Source organism: Scleropages formosus, chromosome 16 (assembly GCF_900964775.1).
Source record: "Scleropages formosus chromosome 16, fSclFor1.1, whole genome shotgun sequence".
NCBI lineage: Eukaryota > Metazoa > Chordata > Actinopteri > Osteoglossiformes > Osteoglossidae > Scleropages > Scleropages formosus.
Window position 1 is genome coordinate 4,488,201 of NC_041821.1, and position 17,791 is coordinate 4,505,991.

General features: G+C 48.9%; 1 protein-coding gene across 1 annotated transcript in view; it reads right to left on the reverse strand.

Moving 5' to 3' along the window:
* Positions 1-17,791, reverse strand: part of ctnna2 (catenin (cadherin-associated protein), alpha 2) — a 289,592-nt gene that overhangs the window by 207,359 nt on the left and 64,442 nt on the right. The window contains exon 7 of the mRNA XM_018735926.2: positions 1,627-1,830. Within this exon, the coding sequence (XP_018591442.1) occupies positions 1,627-1,830 (204 nt within the window). The remainder of the gene's footprint in view (positions 1-1,626; positions 1,831-17,791) is intronic.

The following is a 17,791-nucleotide window of genomic DNA, read 5'->3' on the forward strand; positions in this document are numbered from 1 at the left end:
AAGGCAAAGGAGTCAATTCTCCCCGCGTGAGCTTAGGCATCCTAATCAGGTTTAAGCTCTTTTAGGTACGAGCCCCCGTTCCGATGATGCAGCGCTCCGCTTTGTGGAGTCGCATCGCCAGGGGCTCCTTTCCGTCGCGCGCGCCGTCGCTTCAAAACACAATTCATTCAGGCTAATGAAGCGTCACCGGATATTTAGCGAGGCAGACTCTGGGCAAGCGCCGCGGTTTGGGTCCCAACGGCGGGAGGAGGATCCCAGAGCTGCGCTGCTCGCCGGATCGCCACACGGGGGAATGGAGGCGGCGACACCCTCGGATGGACCACGCTGTCAAACAGCCTGTCGCTGTAGCTCGAGAGTGTGTGTGTGTGTGTGTGTGTGTGTGTGTGTGTGTGTGTGTGTGTGTGTGTGTGTGTGTGTTCGTGTTCGGAAGAACGCTACTCAGGCCTTGTTAACATTGTAGGCTATACTACACCCCTACTAACCTTGGCCCGCTTCTCCACTGTTTTGCAAAGACATCATCTGCAATATTTACAGAATTTCACTCCAGTGGCATCATTTTAAACCGAGTTGGAGCCCAAGCAGTACCAGGAACTTAAGGAAAAAAAAAACACTGAAAATGAACCGTACACCTGTGCTAATTGAGTTACGAGGCTGAGCACTCATATGCCTGCGCTTTGTTCAAGAAAATCATCTTTCACATGTCAAAAAATTCAATTTAAAAAGCCCGCAAATGGGCAGAATGAAAAACAGTAGCGTACGGTATCATCCTGTGCTAAGGAAGCCAACGAACCGCGAGATCAAGAATGTTAAATTAAAAACGTGTTCCTGGACATCTGTGTTGCGATATAGGTTGCCGGTAAGGGAATGTAACCATCCACCTCACGCGACCCTAGTGGGAGGAGCTAAACTGTCTCCTAGATCACACTCGGGGGCCATGCAAAATACAGAGCTTCCCTAAGGTCTGAGTAGCACTTATGTTTCTTACACCTAAATTCCTTTTTCTCTGTTTTTTTTTTTCCTACTGGTGTTGAGATGCTATGTTACGTGTCCGCAGTGCAAATGCCGTACAAATTTGCTCAGCATCTCGAGAGACCCGTGAGCTCCGAGTGAAACGGCGCACCGGGGAAGTTCTCCTAGTCTGCTAATTATAGCTGGAGTAGACGCGGAAGGGACCCGTCGAGGCTGAGTCCTGCCTCGGGAACCAGCGGCGATAACAGCGATGACGGGCGGCGTTTCAAATGCCGGGTCTGGGTCGACCGCCTGGGATTCAAATGCTCTCAGACACGCACTTGGGCGTGCGTTGGAAGCGGATGTCAGATGCGTTCCTACGGCTGCACCTACCACAGCCCCAGAAGGAGAGGCCTCAGAACAGCAAGTTGCGTGTACGTTCAGCTATAGAACTTGCAGAGGGAAGTGCCCTTTGACCTCCCTGCAACTGCCTACATTAACTAACTTGTGCCAGTGCATCAGGCTCCTCCACAGCCATTTCTAAACCCACGAGAAGCCGAAACATGGGTAGGTAGGAGTGCTTTCGGGCCCACCACCACACAGCTTAATACTGTGCCATATAGAGATGGGGGCAATAGAGGGTATGGACATGGGGATGGATTACAACAAGGCACTCACGTTGTTCATGTACTCGCTGAGCAGGTCCTGCAGAGCCTGGCGCACAGCATTGCACTCAGCGACAATGCGCTCGCGCCGGTCATCCCGTGTGCAAGATGAGTCGGCCATCAACGCTGCACCGCTGATGATGCTCTCCAGGCGCTCCTCCAGGGACGGCCGGAATCGGGCCTCGCTGAAGGTCAGAGGGTCCAGGATGATCTTGTTCTGAAGGAGAAAGAGACACATTCGAGTGTAGAGGTAAACCCATAACCAAAAGGAAATTGGAGATGGACCAAGGAAGGAGCCAGGCGGTACATTCAGCTTCAGCGCAATGTATGCGGAATCTGTTCCGAGCGTGGAATAATGAAAGTAGTCATCAGTTTGCCTCTCTGCTCAAGGCCAGTTTCGAGTCCCACATTCTAGGTCTGAAAGGACAGCAAAGGTCTATGTAATGCACACACAGACGACATTCAGCAAGCAAATCAACAGGAAACAGATGAGGAAAAAAAATCACAAAGTGAAACTGAAATGAAAGGAGTCATGGAGACAGAAAGGGTGATGTTAGAGGTTTGCCGTTTTAAATACACCAAAAACTACAGAACAAAAAAAAATTAAATTGTATTTGGCGACGGCAGTGATAACCAAAGCTTTCCACACAATTTGTTCAACAGAGTAGTCAGAGGCAGAGCGAAGGTGACCTTCACAGGTATTTCCGGGCCCCGGGTTTATGCTTTATGGAGCTTATAAGTACAGAATGCAGAGCAGGTCCGCTATGTTTTACTGTATAAGTTGCCACAAAATAGACGTTTTATGGGCTCTACAGCAGAACAAGAATTACCATATTGATGGTTAGCAGTATTATAGTTTATGACTGTACACTTTAAATATACCATCCTCAGCACAGCGCTGTGCAGCGGCTTTTAAAAGGTGCGACCACGACAAAGCGGGCGTCGTTTATTGGTAAAGGGGAACATTACGAGCCGGGCAGCCGATTCCAGAATTGCGTTCTCCTTCGCATGATACACTGCCTGTCGTCGTCATCACGCAAAGTGCTTTTAGGGAAGCTTCCGGTACAAACACGTTGATGCGGAGAAGCAGAATCGCGTATAAGACTGAAGAACAACGGAACACATTTCTCCGACGCTACCACCGAGGGCGTCGCGTGGAGGGAGACGCCGGCTTATCAGGCAGATGGAGATGAAATCGGTGTCTATCGATGGGTTTGAAACCTAAAGGTTTCATGGCCACTGAGAGAGAAAATGTAACACAAATAAAGCATCCCTCCAAAAAGGCAGGGAATCACCAGAGTGGGAATAACGTGACATCTCACCAGCTTCTCCGCAGCACATCGGTCCCCGGCGCGGAGTCGTTACGGTCCGAGCGAGAAGAACCCAACGTGCCCTTTACGGCCACCCTCCCCTTCTCCAACAGAAGCGTCATGTCAGAAGAGTCTTGTACTGTCAGTCTTAATTCCGCTAACATGCCAGAAATGGTAAAACGTCTTTAGCAGGGATCTCTAGCTTGTGAGTGGGAGACAGGTCATGGGATTGTCCACCTATGTAGATGACAAGCGACATGAGATGCCCATCCAGCCGCGGGGCGCGAGAAGCTGTGACGGCATCTTCCTCGGCAACGGCGGGGTGGGGGGGAGCCTCGAGACACCGAGCCTCCGTGCCACATGCATTTCTGACATCGCGCACGTGATGTGCTTTCTGGGGTGTCCAACCTGTGACGAACGCAAACGAAACCTGTGTGTGGGGTTCAGGGAGTGTGTGTCTGTGTGCCTGAGTGTTTGAGAGATGGTGGGGGGGGGGGGGGGTTCCTGCAACACGTGTGGCTTGTTTATCCGTCACGGCAGCAATCACGCCTCCCCAGTCGCTACCTTCCTGTCACGCAAATAAATAAATAACCGCAGCTTTAACTGCAGTAATTAGGCCTCCTGTCTCTTCAGCTCTGTGCCGCTGAGATGTACGATCTTACGTCGGGATGGAAGAGGACCCGTCCTTGGTCTCTGTGAGACAGCGCAGAGGGCAACCATCCCCGAGGTTGGCAGGCGCCTGCCCTCCCTGTTCACAGGATAGGTTCCGAAAAACACAGGGGATGGGTGGCTTCCGGAACTCGGGAAATCTGGAAAATCTTTTCGATCAATTGGCAGATAATTAGCTCTGCAGAAATCCTGCCCCCCATCCTCAGTAAGCAATTGCATCATCAATAACCATGTGTCCATACTCTAGCATGGAAGCATAATGCGTGAGGCAATGTACATCAGCCCATCAGAGGGCAATCACACACACACTTTATCACTCATACACACTAGAGGCAATTTAGAGTCATCGGCAGCTCACATGAAACATGTCTTTGGATTGTGCTAAGAAACCAGAGTACCTTGAATAAAGCTACACAAACATGGGGAGAACACGCAAACCTCACGCCGGCCGAGCCGGATTCGAACCCGCGTCCGAGCGCAGCCGTGCCGTTCGCAACCGGTTCGAACCAAAGGTGATTGGAACTGGATTCGGAACCACAGAAGCTGCAATCGGGTAAAGCCGAGGGACGTCCCGTAAGAGAGGGAACGCAGCACGACCACCGGTTTGCCCCGCCTACATAGCGCCAAGACTCCGCCTCTCATCTTGCGCCAGGGTTTTTGTTTCACGATTTGTCGTCATCTCCCCCCTCTGTGGTGCAGCTCGCCCCCATCTGCTCCTTCGGGTCTTCGGAACCCGGCCGTCTATCAAGCTGACTCAGCCTCTCGCCCGGCTCGCTGCCTGCACGCGTGCCGAACCGCAGCGAAGCCGCCGCAGCCCCGGCCCCGTCGGGGGAGGGGGGGGTGGGGTGGGGGTCGGCAACTTCCTTTCAAGCATCCCAGACAAACTTTGTTCCCGACAGTCCTGTTCTATTTCGGGGTTGCCCGGAACGCACGGAAACCGGGGCGCGGGGATTTTCAGGAGACTTACAGCAGCATTATAAGTTTGTTTGTGGGATTTTTGATTTTTTTTGCTTTCTTTTCTTTTTGAAACGAAGATAAGAGACGCCGGGAAGATAGCGGCTTCGCCCGCCTTCCTCGGAACGAGGCTGTCGGCCCGCTGATAGGCCAGCGGTCGCGATACGGAAGGGGATCCTCGCACAGCGGCCTACTAACGCAACCTCTTATCGGGGTTTTTAACACTTCTGTAATATTCAAACCGCAGAGGAGGGGCAGGGAGGGGTGAATAACCTTCCGTTATCCGTCCTCTACCGGAGTTTTAATTTATTGCATACGCCCGTAGCACAGGGAACTCTGGGAGCCCGGGATCCACGCCGCAGCCCGGAGGGAACGAGGCCCCCCGCGGACTCCTCAGAGAAAAGGAGCACAAGCTCACGTGTCGCGGAAAAAACCTCCTTACAATGCTGCCACTGCCATTTCGCCCCCTACATTTGTGTTGGGCCTGCACTCTGACCCTTTATCTAAAAGCAGAAGAAAACATTTGTCTGTGGTCAGTAAGTGACCGCTGGGTGGGAGAAGGGGGTCACAGCTCAGTAATAAGCGATATATAAAAGCAGAAAAATGACCTGCTGACATAAGATGTCAAGTCCTTCACTTCAGCCTCGCGGATGGGATACAAAGGGTTTAGTGTCCACACTGAACCCGGGCTGAAGGTCCGGTTCAGATGGGGTCAAGACCGCCTGCGTGCGCCATGTCATTCCCACCGCAGGGCAACGGCACGCAGGTCACGCGTTCCCTCGGCTGTGAGTTCATCCCACCACTCGGGTTCCTTATCGTTTTGCTCCTGGTGACGGGAGGTATCATCTCACCCGACCCCCCCCCCCCCCAACCCCCACCCCAAGAGAGCCCCACCCACTGCAGAGAAATGGCAAGGGTGAGCGCTATGCCCTGAAAGACGAAGCCCCATCCTCCCACCTGTTGACTCAACTAACAACGCTGACCGAGTCGTGCGCTTTGCACTCTCGCAAACTCAGTCTTGCTGCCTTGATCCCAAAGCTTTTCTCATTGCTCATTGATTTCCTCATTCGACATCAACGTCCAAAGCGATGCACAACACTTACAGCGCATATCGCCACTGTTTCCCGCTACAGTATTTCTACAAGGGGACCTTTAACTACAGTCACATGCCGGTATGAAAAGTAAATGGAGCCACGTGGGAAGCAGCCATGATGTGTTCCTCACACTCTCGATTCTTCTCACTGAGACCAGAGGCTTCTGGGGGGGTTGGAAACACCGTGTGATCCCTCACATTCATTTTCACGTGCAATTCTGCCAAATTCAGCACCAGCTTTCATGTCGTTCAGTCTGCTCGTTGGTACAACAGCAGCTCCCTCCCCAGTCTCCCTTGGATCCGAACCTGTTCCCTCCTGGTGAGAAATCCAGAAAGTGAACGGAAGGAAGTGACACTCTGAACATCTACGGAGCAGGGGGCTGCGATCCAGCACATCTAATTAATGTTGTTCTATAACGCTAACTGTTGCCATGGAAACCAGAGCCATGAGTTCTTTCGTAGTTGGAAACCCCCTGGATATTCCATTACATGAAGACCAGTTTGATCGAATTCATACACTCAGGTGTCTTCCTTGATATCTGTTGTCCATTGTTCAACGTGCATCTTTCCAGTTAACCTGTACTCACATCACATGGCCACCACGTCGAGAGGACCTCAGTAGACCACAAACCCCCGACAATGCATCCATCCCACTCTCGGCCGCGCACGGCAGCGTCGCCCCGTTAGCCAAACTAATCCGGACAGGCCGCAGGTTGGACTGCTCCTTTGCACCCATCCACAGATCCACGGGGACGGGGAACGAGTCACGTTACGAAGATCACTACCCGGAATCGCTGTATCGCATTTCAGCGGGAAACTTCATCAACTGGACATTTGGCTGCCGCAAGAAAACATGGACTCCGGTAAAGGGAGCAAAGGGTAATTCGCCTGCCTGTCTTCATTTGCAGGAGGATGTACAGTTCCTCCCTTGCGGACGGCCCTCCTCGTACGAACGGACCTGGGGCCGCTGCGAAACCGTCATCTGTCATTTCGCCGGTACGCGTGGACTTCGGAAAGCGGCGCCGGAGGGACAACTGAGGAGAAGCGAAGTTTAGTCACTGCCCCTCACTTCAAAACTTATTAAGGCTATCCATAAACACTGATGAGTCAGTCCCATTTGGACAGTTTGTTTTTCCCCCCCCCCAGTATCCTGAGGAAGGTACCATTGACAACACGCCATCAGTGATTTCTGTTTAGAACTTCCAGTACTTTCGTTTGCTCATAACGTTTCTGGGTTTGAATTGGTATAAGTGAGAAAGAATGCAGATACGAATCTCGACCCCTTCCTAAATCCAAAGTGCTCTTATGTTCATCCCCCCTTGTCTCTTCCCATTGGCTCCCTGTAGCTCAAAATCAACACTGGTTACAGCCTAGAAGAGGGTGAAAGGATCTGCACCCCGATGCCTACGGGACCCGATCGCTCCCCACGCCCTCCACCTCTGGCTGCTTGGTTGTTCCACTCATGAGAAGTCCACAGGTCCTCGGTTTTTGTTCCGATGCGGTGGAATGAGCTCCCATTCTCCATCAGAGCTCCTTCAGACATCTGGCAGCGTACCGGTTAGAGCTGTTGCCCTTGGACCCAAAAGCCGCAGTTCTGAATCTCACCTCCAACTGTAGCACCCTTGAGCACAGTACTTACTCTCAAATATTCCAAGAAAACTAAACAACTGTAAAATCAGGTAAATAACTGTTAGTATCTTAACACTAAGCTGGTTTGGAGAAAAGCACCAGCTAAATAAAGAAATGCAAATTTAAGCATTCAGGAAGAATCTGAAAACCCACTTCAGATTTATTTCTCTCCCAATACCGCCAAAAATTTCCATCACACCATTGCTCACAATCGACTGCATCTCCCACCAATTCTGGTAAAAGCAATCACATCAGACCATACTTTCACAACCAAATCAAAGTATCTAAAGGTCTTTATCTTTGGGCATCTGCTAAATTAAAAAAAAAAAAAAAACTAAATGAATAAATGTACATGTATGCGCAAAGAACTGTTGCAAACCCACTTGGCAACCAAGTCTCTAACCTGTGTGAACACATTTTTTTACATATTTCCGGTGCTGAAGGTACGTTAATAAGTAATTACATTTACAATCACTGCCTCCACTGTCATTTTAATTTTTTATTCTAATGAAACAAAAATAGAGGAAAGCTACGCTATTATAGTGCTGCGTTAAAAGACGAGAACCGTGAAACACCTGTAAGCAACATAAATATTTCAATGAGTCTTTTTTTGCCCCATGTTTTTTTATTATACTGTAAAGTGAGGTAAAAGGCGATTGCTCGTGAATCTTTAAACCCTTGGAACACACACAACAGGCAGGAGGAAGGGGCGGCGTGGGCACAGACACATGGACACATACAATTACAACGCTTAAGATAATGGAGGGCTCGCTTCACTTGGGTTCACTGAAGGGTCTAACAGGGGGTTTTCACAGCACTTTACTCACATGTCCTGAATGCTCCAACAAACACACATGGGGGGAGAGGGAGGCCTATTCAAGTCATGCTTAAATAAATTTTATTTATTTTTTTTTTTTAAAGTATGTTTTCCAGTGTACCACATGGTAGCATCTACAAGGCAGTACAGAGAAATTTCATCACTGTGAAGATGAATTATTATTTACTCTAAACTCTTATTTCTCTAACGCAACAAACAGTTTGTATAAAGGCCTGTGTAGTACGCTACTTTACAATGATTTATGCAGCAGGGTAATTTTTACTGTTTCAGTTCAGGGCAAATATCTTGATGAAAGGTGCTACGGTAGGAGGAGGGATTCAAACCCGCTGCACCTGTATCATTTCAAAGCTCTTCATATGGCACAGAAGCTTCATTATTCATTATTTTCCACAAATTATGTGGGAAGCTGGTTGAGGATCTGTCTTCCGGAGGACGAGCGTCAGCGCTGGTGTCGTGGGCTATCAAACCCAACCCTGTCTGTCCAGCACAGGTACAGATCTTTCTCTCCACCGGGATTAATATCTAATGCATGAAATTCCAGAAACTTCCTCTGTTGCAGCCACATGCTCTTCAACCACACAGACAGAGGGTGCAAAACACACTGAACCCATGAATAAAACACGCCCAGGAGCTCCCGGCGCCTCTGCTGCATTCCCATAATCCCCAGCTCCTGCAGGTACCTGCTCTACCCACCTTCTCTGGTTCTGTATGTAGGTTCTACAGCTCCTTGTCCTCATTCTCTCCCCACGGCTCCATGATTTTTAAACATCTGGGAACACGTTCACCTACAAAACACCCCCATCTCATGGAAACCACCTCCTGCTGCTCCATAAACACTTATGAGAAGATGAGGAGCTGTGACCTGCAAAGGACCAAAGTGATGAAAAGGAGGTCTGCGGGGGTATGAGAGGTGAAGAGCAGAGATCGCCAAAGCACAACGCAGGTTAGCGGATGGCCTGGGGAGACAGGGTGGAAGCATTGCCTCGGCCGTATAGTGTCAAACTCTAAAGGTTGGGGATAGGGTCTACAAAACACTGCAGTGCAGACCTGGGATGGTCATGATGGAGAGCAAATGCCAGGTTAGCGGGTTTCTCGGCTGGACCCTTTGAGCTTCGGAAAGGGAGTCAAAAGGATTCAATCGAGACAGGAGGTTTAAGTGGAGCTGAAACCTGGACCATCCTGGACCTCCTCCTTCTGTGACTCCACAACAGGTGCTAGTTGTGAGACTAAGATAACGGATGGATGGTCGAATGGACAGATGGAACGATCAATCTAACACATCAATGGATGGTTGGATCAATTGATCGATCAACCGATTGACGCATAGCTCGATTTTTGGAAGAAAGGTTGAAGAATGAAGGAATAGATTACCGGTTGTTGGATGGATTTTCCAGTATGAATAATGGAGATTATTTGCACGTGGGGATGGTGATTTTTTTCCTTTAAAGAAAAAAAAAAAAAAAAAAAGAAAATCAAACTTCATCCCACCCATCTCCCTACACTACAGAAACCTTTTTTTAGCAGCAAGGCTATTTCCAGGAGCTATCTGGTTAACTCTAGTTCAATCTGTTCCTCCATTCATGACACTGAAAGGAACCAAAATGTCAAAGAGATCAGAGGCGGATAGAATGTAGCACTACTGATGAGAACACCGAGTTCCAGGAAGGGTTGTGTGCAGACACACGCACACATTTTTGTTTTGACCTGAGATGTTCCTATGGTTCTCCACATCATCCCACCACTCCCCATCACCATCAAAGCCTTTCATTTGTTTCGTTTTAGGGTTAGGGGAGGAGAATTTTTGAAGGCACTAAAAGTGTATACAGGTGTTACTAAATCGTTAGGTATCCGCAAGCTGCGACACGAGTGGTCATTGAGAAATGGGATTGACCACCTCAGTATTAGACAGGGACCACAGCAGGCAAACTGAAAGCCTTGGGTTCAAATCCAACCCTTGCACAAGGTACTAATCCTGACAGTTTAGAAAAACAACTGTACTATATAAACGAGTAAATCAAAGTACCAGCTATATTTTAAAGTGAAGAAAAAAGAATAATAAAATTAGACCTTCAACCATAAAAAAAAAATCACGCATTTCTAACACGCACTCCAGGTTTGCCTTATGTTTTGAATTTTCACAAAATTCCATACTTTTCACAGCACCGTAAGCCAGGAGTATCTCTCGGGGGGGGGGGGGAACCCGCATCCCGTAACGACGTCCATGTCTCACACACAACGAAATACGGTCAGAAGACCAACCTCATTGGATTCCCAGAAAACCAAAGATTGGTCCTCTGTAAATTCCGTACATTCGACTCATTTGACCTGAAAACGTTCAGGACCGGTAAATGGCAATAACCATCTAAATAGTTCAGTTAAACATCTTCCTGCTAGAGATAACACAAGGAAAGCAAATTACTTTAACATCTTATTCCGGTAAATCATTAGCACACCACCAGATTCCTGGAAACCGTCCCCCAGACAGCCCTACACACGCTCCTCTTCCCCAGCCCACCTGCCTCATATTCTCCATGACCCAGCAAAAGGGGGGGGAGATAAAAAATAAACCATTATTAGCATTGTACAGTATGTTACCTAATTAAAATAGCACAGATCACCTTGTTTCCCAGCCAAACTGTGCAGCTGGGCAATTCTGTGACATTTACACAAGTACAGAAATGTATGGCTGGGGTCAAACACGCACAGTAAAAAATATGGTAATGTACAGCATCCTTCCCAAGATTTTATTCCCACGTGCACAAAAGGCCGCCGCTTCTCGCGCTGGATTCCGCGTGAGCGCAACATGCAGAACCTCCATCCATTTGCCAGCTGGCAGAAGAAAGGGTACAAGCTGTACTGTATCTCTCTCCTGATTGGCTAATCAGCGATTAAGTGCCGCTTGTTTCATCTCTCCTTAATTAACCAATCAGCACTATAGGCGATACAACTTGTTTAACTTTGTCACCTGATTGGCACTGCACTGCATACAGGCTGTATCATGTCTGTCCTGATTGGCCAGTCGGTACTGAATTGAGTACAGTTTTTTTTTTTTTTTTAAATCTCTCTCTCTCTCAATAGGCCAATCAGCTTTGCCGATGGTACAGGGTGTCTCATCTCCCTGCCCTGATTGGACAGTGGACACACAAATCGCTATAGTTTTGCCTCCCTCATCGAGGGGGGGAAAAAAAAAATTTAAGAAATAAGGAGTTTCCGATGTTTCACGTATTGTGTCCTGGAAGAACATTGGTAAAATTAATACGTAGCCTAAATTAATACATAGGAAACCTAACACAAATACTATAAACTTTGTAAAATCACAATAATGCAGTGAGACATACGCACACTTGAATGCATATTTTGCTTAAGACAGAGTAAAACTTTTTTTTTTTTGAGATCTAAGATTCAGAGCATGATTTTTACATGATTTTACATGTATGGGCCTCGGACTGCGGCTGTTAATAAACTGTTAACGTGCTGCGTACAATGTTGAGCAACATTAAATCATGGTTTTCACGACAGGGATGATTCGATCCAACAAAACGGAACCTTGAGAAACTCTAGCAGTTCTGAGTAAAAGCCAGCTTCTGCTGAGCTACGGCACCCAAGCGCTACAGAGAAGAACCGTACGCCTTCCAGAAACGCGAGCGTCTGACACCTCCTAGAAAACAAGGGGTGCCTCGTTTTACAGCTGTTTGTCACACGCTAAATTTGCCACGCAGCCGTCGGCGAGGCGTGAAATACAACCCCGCCCCCTTCCGTGTAATTTTTGCGGTCACCCCGCGGATGTCAGTTTAGGGGTGGCGGGGTCAAAGACAGATTTACAGCACGTAGAAGGATGGTGCCAATCAATCAGGAAAGGCCTCTGAGGGCCCGAGAGGGCAATTATTTCACCTTTGCCCCCATTTTAGGAGCTTTCTATTATCTGTAAGGACCCTCTTAAAGACACGTAAATCTCCCCAGGACCACTGGGCGATGCTACTGCTGCCAGGTTGAAACATCTTGATGGCGTCCCGACGCCATCGTTAACGCGCGCTCTCAGCCCAGGCGCCTTGAGACCAAGGGGCACTTATGGGGATGGAGCAGAGGAACTTGGTGACGTGACCCGGCCACATAGCCTGGGCAGGAAACAGCCCAGCAGTCCCTAAGGGACCCCTGGGGGCAAACACCTTAAACGCAGAGAGCACCCCCACCAGGGAGACGCGGTCACAGGCCACATTTCGAGCTGCCGGTCTGGCGACCTCTAAAGGTCACTCAGCAAGACCCGCAAAACTCAGCGACTCATAGAATGTCCAGCTGTATTAATTAACAATTAATTTATTGAAAAAGGGAGGAAAAAAAAAGAAATTAAAGGCATCCAGAATTGTAATTAGAAACCTAATTTATGTTCCGAAGACAGGGCCACGGCAACCTTTATTAATTATTCAGCATGGGCTTATTAACCTTCTAATAAGCTGCTCGCAACAGTCAGACACAATATATCAGACAAGTATACATTCCTGATGAAGATTAAGCCATCTGGATGTCCACCGGTGACACTGCAGTCCATGTTGTGGTCCGCAGGGGGTAAAACCTCGTAGATGACACACTTGCTGCCTCCTGATTCACGCCTGGGACAGCAGGGCACGTAACCTCCAACTTAAATCATAACTTAAGGGAAATTCTCTGAGGTGAAGCTAGAAATCAATGCAAAACGTGAGTCGGAACGAGACCGGAGACCTTATTCTGCCATTTTGCACAGTGAATAACCTACTGTTGTACCCTCGAGCATTCAATTTAACCAAGAAAAAATATTCTGCTGGTCAGAATCGATCAGCCCTCAACCCGGGGCTTCCGATTCCTCGCATACAACTTGCTCAAGTCGCATTTTCCAATTCGGACATCGTTAAATGGAGAATGACGGACACAGGGCATCATGCTATGATGTGATGATGTGATACCATTGATCCCGCAGCACAGCGGCCAACTGTGGCTCCTGCAAACTTGATTCTGACGCTGTTGCCCAACCTTGACAGGAAAACACGAGGGTCACATAATTAAAATTGCACTCGCACATCCGGGCCAGTTTACAAGGCCTTCCCATCACAAGGCAAGTAGAATCACCATCAAACCACAGCAGAAGCTAAGAGGAGACCTTGTTTCTCAAACGTTCAACCATGCAGTGCAACTACAGAAGAACCCAGACCAGGATGGAACACAGTTGCGCAGTCATGTGACCGTGCAGGTGAATCTTGGCATCAATGGGGTCCACCACAGCTCCAGGTAAGCGGGGGTCACATTTGCAGGGTCTCCACTAGGCCTAAGCTTCTGACCATGAGCCAAACCCAATCGCTAACTAACCAGCCTGCACCTGACTGATTTTGTGAAATCACATCCCCGACAGCATCCGTCCGGTAAACAACAAACACAACGATGTTCACGCATCTTCATGCGGTACAAGACAGAAAGGGACGCCCTCGTTCAGCGCCACAGTTCTTGCAACTGTTAACGGCACAGAAAGGTTTGCAGTCTGAAACCGCTTGTTCCATATGGGGTCACGGGAAGCCGGAGCCTAACCCGGCAACACAGGGGGTGGGGGCTGGAGGGAGAGGGAACGCACCCAGGACGGGATGCCAGTCCATCACAAGGCACCCAAAGCAGGACTGGAACCCCAGACCCACCGGAAGGCAGGACCTGGGCCAACCCACTGCGCCACCGCACCCCCCCCAAGGTTTGTAGTTTTGATTTCAAATCCCAGCAAGAAGAACCATCGCTATACCCTTGAGCGACGCACCTCCGTCCGTTCATTTCGATGAACGGCGAAACGTATGACTGGTTAAAAGTGGAAAAACTGCAAGCTGGGAAACTCTGCTGAGACAGAAGTGCCTGCAAAGCAGCTGCGGAATAACAAGGAGGAGCCAGGTCAGAAATAAACTGCAGCTTAGGTTGCGGACGCTTTGCTGCGGGAGAGGAGCTGGCCCTTGTTCCATCATCAGGACGCCTTTTCGCTCCACTCCTCTCCCAGCATGCCTTGCATTGTTCTCCCTTGACAGCTTAATGAAGCAGCCAGGACACCGGCCATGGTGCGTTTCCATTACACACCCAAGCAACGAGAGTGCCGGTGCAACCCGGATCTCGTCCACATTTTCGGCTTCCTGTTCGCCGACACCCCTGGAAGATGGAATCTCTATCATTTCAAATAGGAACAAAAGGAACAGTTTTAAAAAAAAAAAAAAAAAAAAAAAAAAAAGACGGACATAGCATTTGTTTATTCACCCGTGCGAGAGCCGTTATTTCATGTGCTGTCAGTCTTTGTTTCAAATGAATGTCCTCATTACCGCTCTGCGGTGGAGTTCTCCCTCCAGCTCGGCCGACGCCTCCCTCTCACTCACAATAAGAAATCAATAGCGCCATCGCAGCGCCAAAGAGGAGCTTTCATTTAACTATTAATCAAGACGTGGCACAATCATAGCACGACGAGTTTTATAAAGGTTTCTCGAATGTCCCTTTCTTTTCGTAGTCTGCTCTGGAAACCAGGTTGAAGGAGGATGAAAAGCAGGCCGAGGTCACTGAGGGCTGTCCGTGGCTGTCTGGGGAAGTCCGGTTCAGTGACCTCCAAACGGAGGTTCTGACGCTCAGAAGACACGGCTGCCGCTGACCAGTCCTGGACATGTCCCCATCGCCCATTTTGTGTATTAGGCAGCAAGGTTCTACGGGGGGTAACGGCCAGTGTGTGTGTGTGTGTGTGGACTGCTTTTAGGGCTTTTACTGTAAAGGTTTTGGAGTGGGTGAAGTTTCAGGTCCTCATTAGTCCAATAAATTGGCTTCGTTTTCGAGGAGAGCTGCATTACTGCTATGAATTTGTTTCTACCCTGAAAGTGGTCTCCTGGTCAAATACTATTCCTTTCTAGCGGTTGAGTTTTCCCTCCAAAAAAGTCATGGGCATCTTTGTTTTTGAAACGGTTCATCCCATCAAGGGTCGAGACCATGCACGGGAATAGTATGCATTTCAAAGTATTCTTAAGGGAAAGGAAGGAATGCGTCATCAACATCAAGGGTCTGCCAGACATGGAAAGGCAGCTATTCGAGTATCATGGAATCAACCCCAACCCAAGGAAACCCCAACAATGATCTGCTTCCATGCACTTTTCTACTCACTTCAAGAGGGGAAACAAGAACACCAACTAGCAAAGAAGGCAAGGAGAGTTCACTCATCCGGGCACCTACAGGACCCTCCATCCATCTTGAAGGTTCTTTTGTCCAGGAGTTATCTTCAAGTCTCCTCTTCACCAGCAAGGTGTCACCATAAGTGCCACAGAGGTTCAGCAAGTCATGTGGCCAAGATGATCGTGACAACAACGGGAGACCACGAAATTCACTCTGCTTGTCATTCGCAGTTATCACCCACAGCTCCATCCTAGTTAAGTTCGTCTTTCCGGAAGATCACCTTGTACGTCTCGGAAATCTGGAAACATTTGATCAAACGTTCAGATCGGGGAACCTTGAAATATCTGCTTTTGAAATGTCATCAGCTCTTCTACTCTGTATATCATCCAGCTTTGAAAAAGGGCAACAGTGTGTGCTTAACCTGAAACATTCCTGATACTTCTTTGCATTTTACTTTGAGACACAGTCAAGCAACAAGATATTGACAAACAGTCAGCGGAGGCGGAAACATCGACAATTTCAAAAAAGGACCGTGTGGAAAAGGAAGAGGCAAGGAAACCAAGCGCCGAACAAACAAGACATCCTCTGGCCCACAGGTCTAAATTGCCACCTTCTGCTGACGGTCATCTTCGACCGTGCAGCCAGCAGACGACTGGGAACCGGGGGACGCTCACTCCCGGCGTCCTGTCGCTTTACACATCCAGCTCAATTAGCCTCGTTCTGGTCTTCCCGAACCACCTCGGGGACGGGTTCTTGCAGGTGGGTCTAATTACCATCCGGCCCGTCCGCACCCCTATTTCTGTTTTTTTTTTTTTTTTTTTTTTGTTTTTGTCATCTTTCATTATTTATCCCTTTGCCTTATTTGTATTACCCTGACAGGTGCATTAGTCTCGGGCGAACACGACGTTTAGCCCCGGTACCGCTCAGATATTGGCGATATAATTAAGAGGCGGGCTGAAGTCACCAGGGTGAAAATGACTGAAAGGAAGAAGGTTTTTATTGAGCTGAAGGCTCCCCAGTCAATAAGAGTGTGGGCAGGTATCCAGCGGGGGACCCAAGGTAGAGAGTCTCTTGCACAGCCTGACGTCAGGGAACCTGGCCAAACGACTCTCTCTCCGGCACTTGATGATACACATATCCGTGGCCTGAAGGAGCAGCCCAAGTTGGGGAGGGATGTGTAACTGGCAGCATTTCCACCATTCAGGATGGAAAAGTAAATCAGCCTGTGGCTGTCAGCACATCAGCGTATTATCGCCACCTACAGGTCGGTCAGAGATTTGCAGGTGGTCAGAGATGATAAATGCGAAAGTTCCCCTCTCAAACCTGCTGCATCTGCAGTGAACCTGACAACTCATGGATGGCACGGGAGACGCTTGAGTCTCAACAGAGGATGGCTCTGCTAAAGATTTCTCGAAATGCAATAAGGTCAGGGGGGTGAGAGGTGAGGAATCACGGTAGATTGGAGACTCTTTCACTAACGTTCCCTGAAGAGGAAAATCCCAGGAGACATAGAGGAGGTGTGTGAAAATTGGAGGAAAAACAGGTGCACGATGGACAATGAGGTCCACTGCCCCCCACAGCAACCCTTCATAGACTGGGGTTCCACCCCTAGGTGGGGTTTCTACCTGAAAACTCCACCTCCAGCCACCCAAGAGACCCAGATAACATTCACTCGTCTTTCCACGTCGTCTCTCCCTAGGCTACTTCGCTCTCCAGGAAGTACAATTTTGCCTTTTTCTCGTCAGCTTCCGGAGTTTTCTTCTACCTGATTTTTTTCTTTTGTGAACTTAATCTTTTTAAAAAGCACCCGATACAGGAAGCAAATTAGGATCTTAACAACTTCAGAAGAGCAGATGTTTAACACTGGCAACCTGGAGGCAAACTTCAAGCAAAGCTTCCTAAGAAGCACTTAAAATGCGGTTAAAGTAGCTATTAAAGCAGTAAGCCTAATTTTTAATGCAGCAGCACCCCCTGCTGGCAGCGCTCTCCACTGCTTCACAGTCCAGGTCCATTAGACCGGTATCTGAACGGAGATGATGTGAACACCAGGTTGCGCTAATAGAACCCAGCAGGGGGAGGAAATTTGGAAACTGAACCCCATCGCAGTAATAGAAGTGACTAGAATCTGAAGAGCAGTAAGAGAGAAAGAAGGCTCAGAAAAAAAAGACACACAGACCTAAACTGTTGCTGGAATAGAACCAAGGTGTTAAAGTGATCACAGGGAAGGGTGGCGAACCGAAGGTCTTTCCTTGCTGCGTTTGCCGGTTCGGCTAATAGGAAGGGAAGCGGAGGGAAGGGGTCGGCACGGCGGTGTGGAGCTGGTGCCTGGATGCGGCGGCGGGCCCCATCATTATCCTCTGCCGCAGCCTTATAGTGGAGAGAACCGCCCTCCGGGTCCAAATCAAACAAACATTCCTGCCGCATACGCTGCAGCCGGTTGTAGGTGTGCGCTTCGGCTGCCTTTCACTCGCGCCACCCCCGGTTATCCTGCTCAAAGCGCAGCGCTCCGAGGATCCGGCGGGCGCCGTGTGAACCAGCGCGG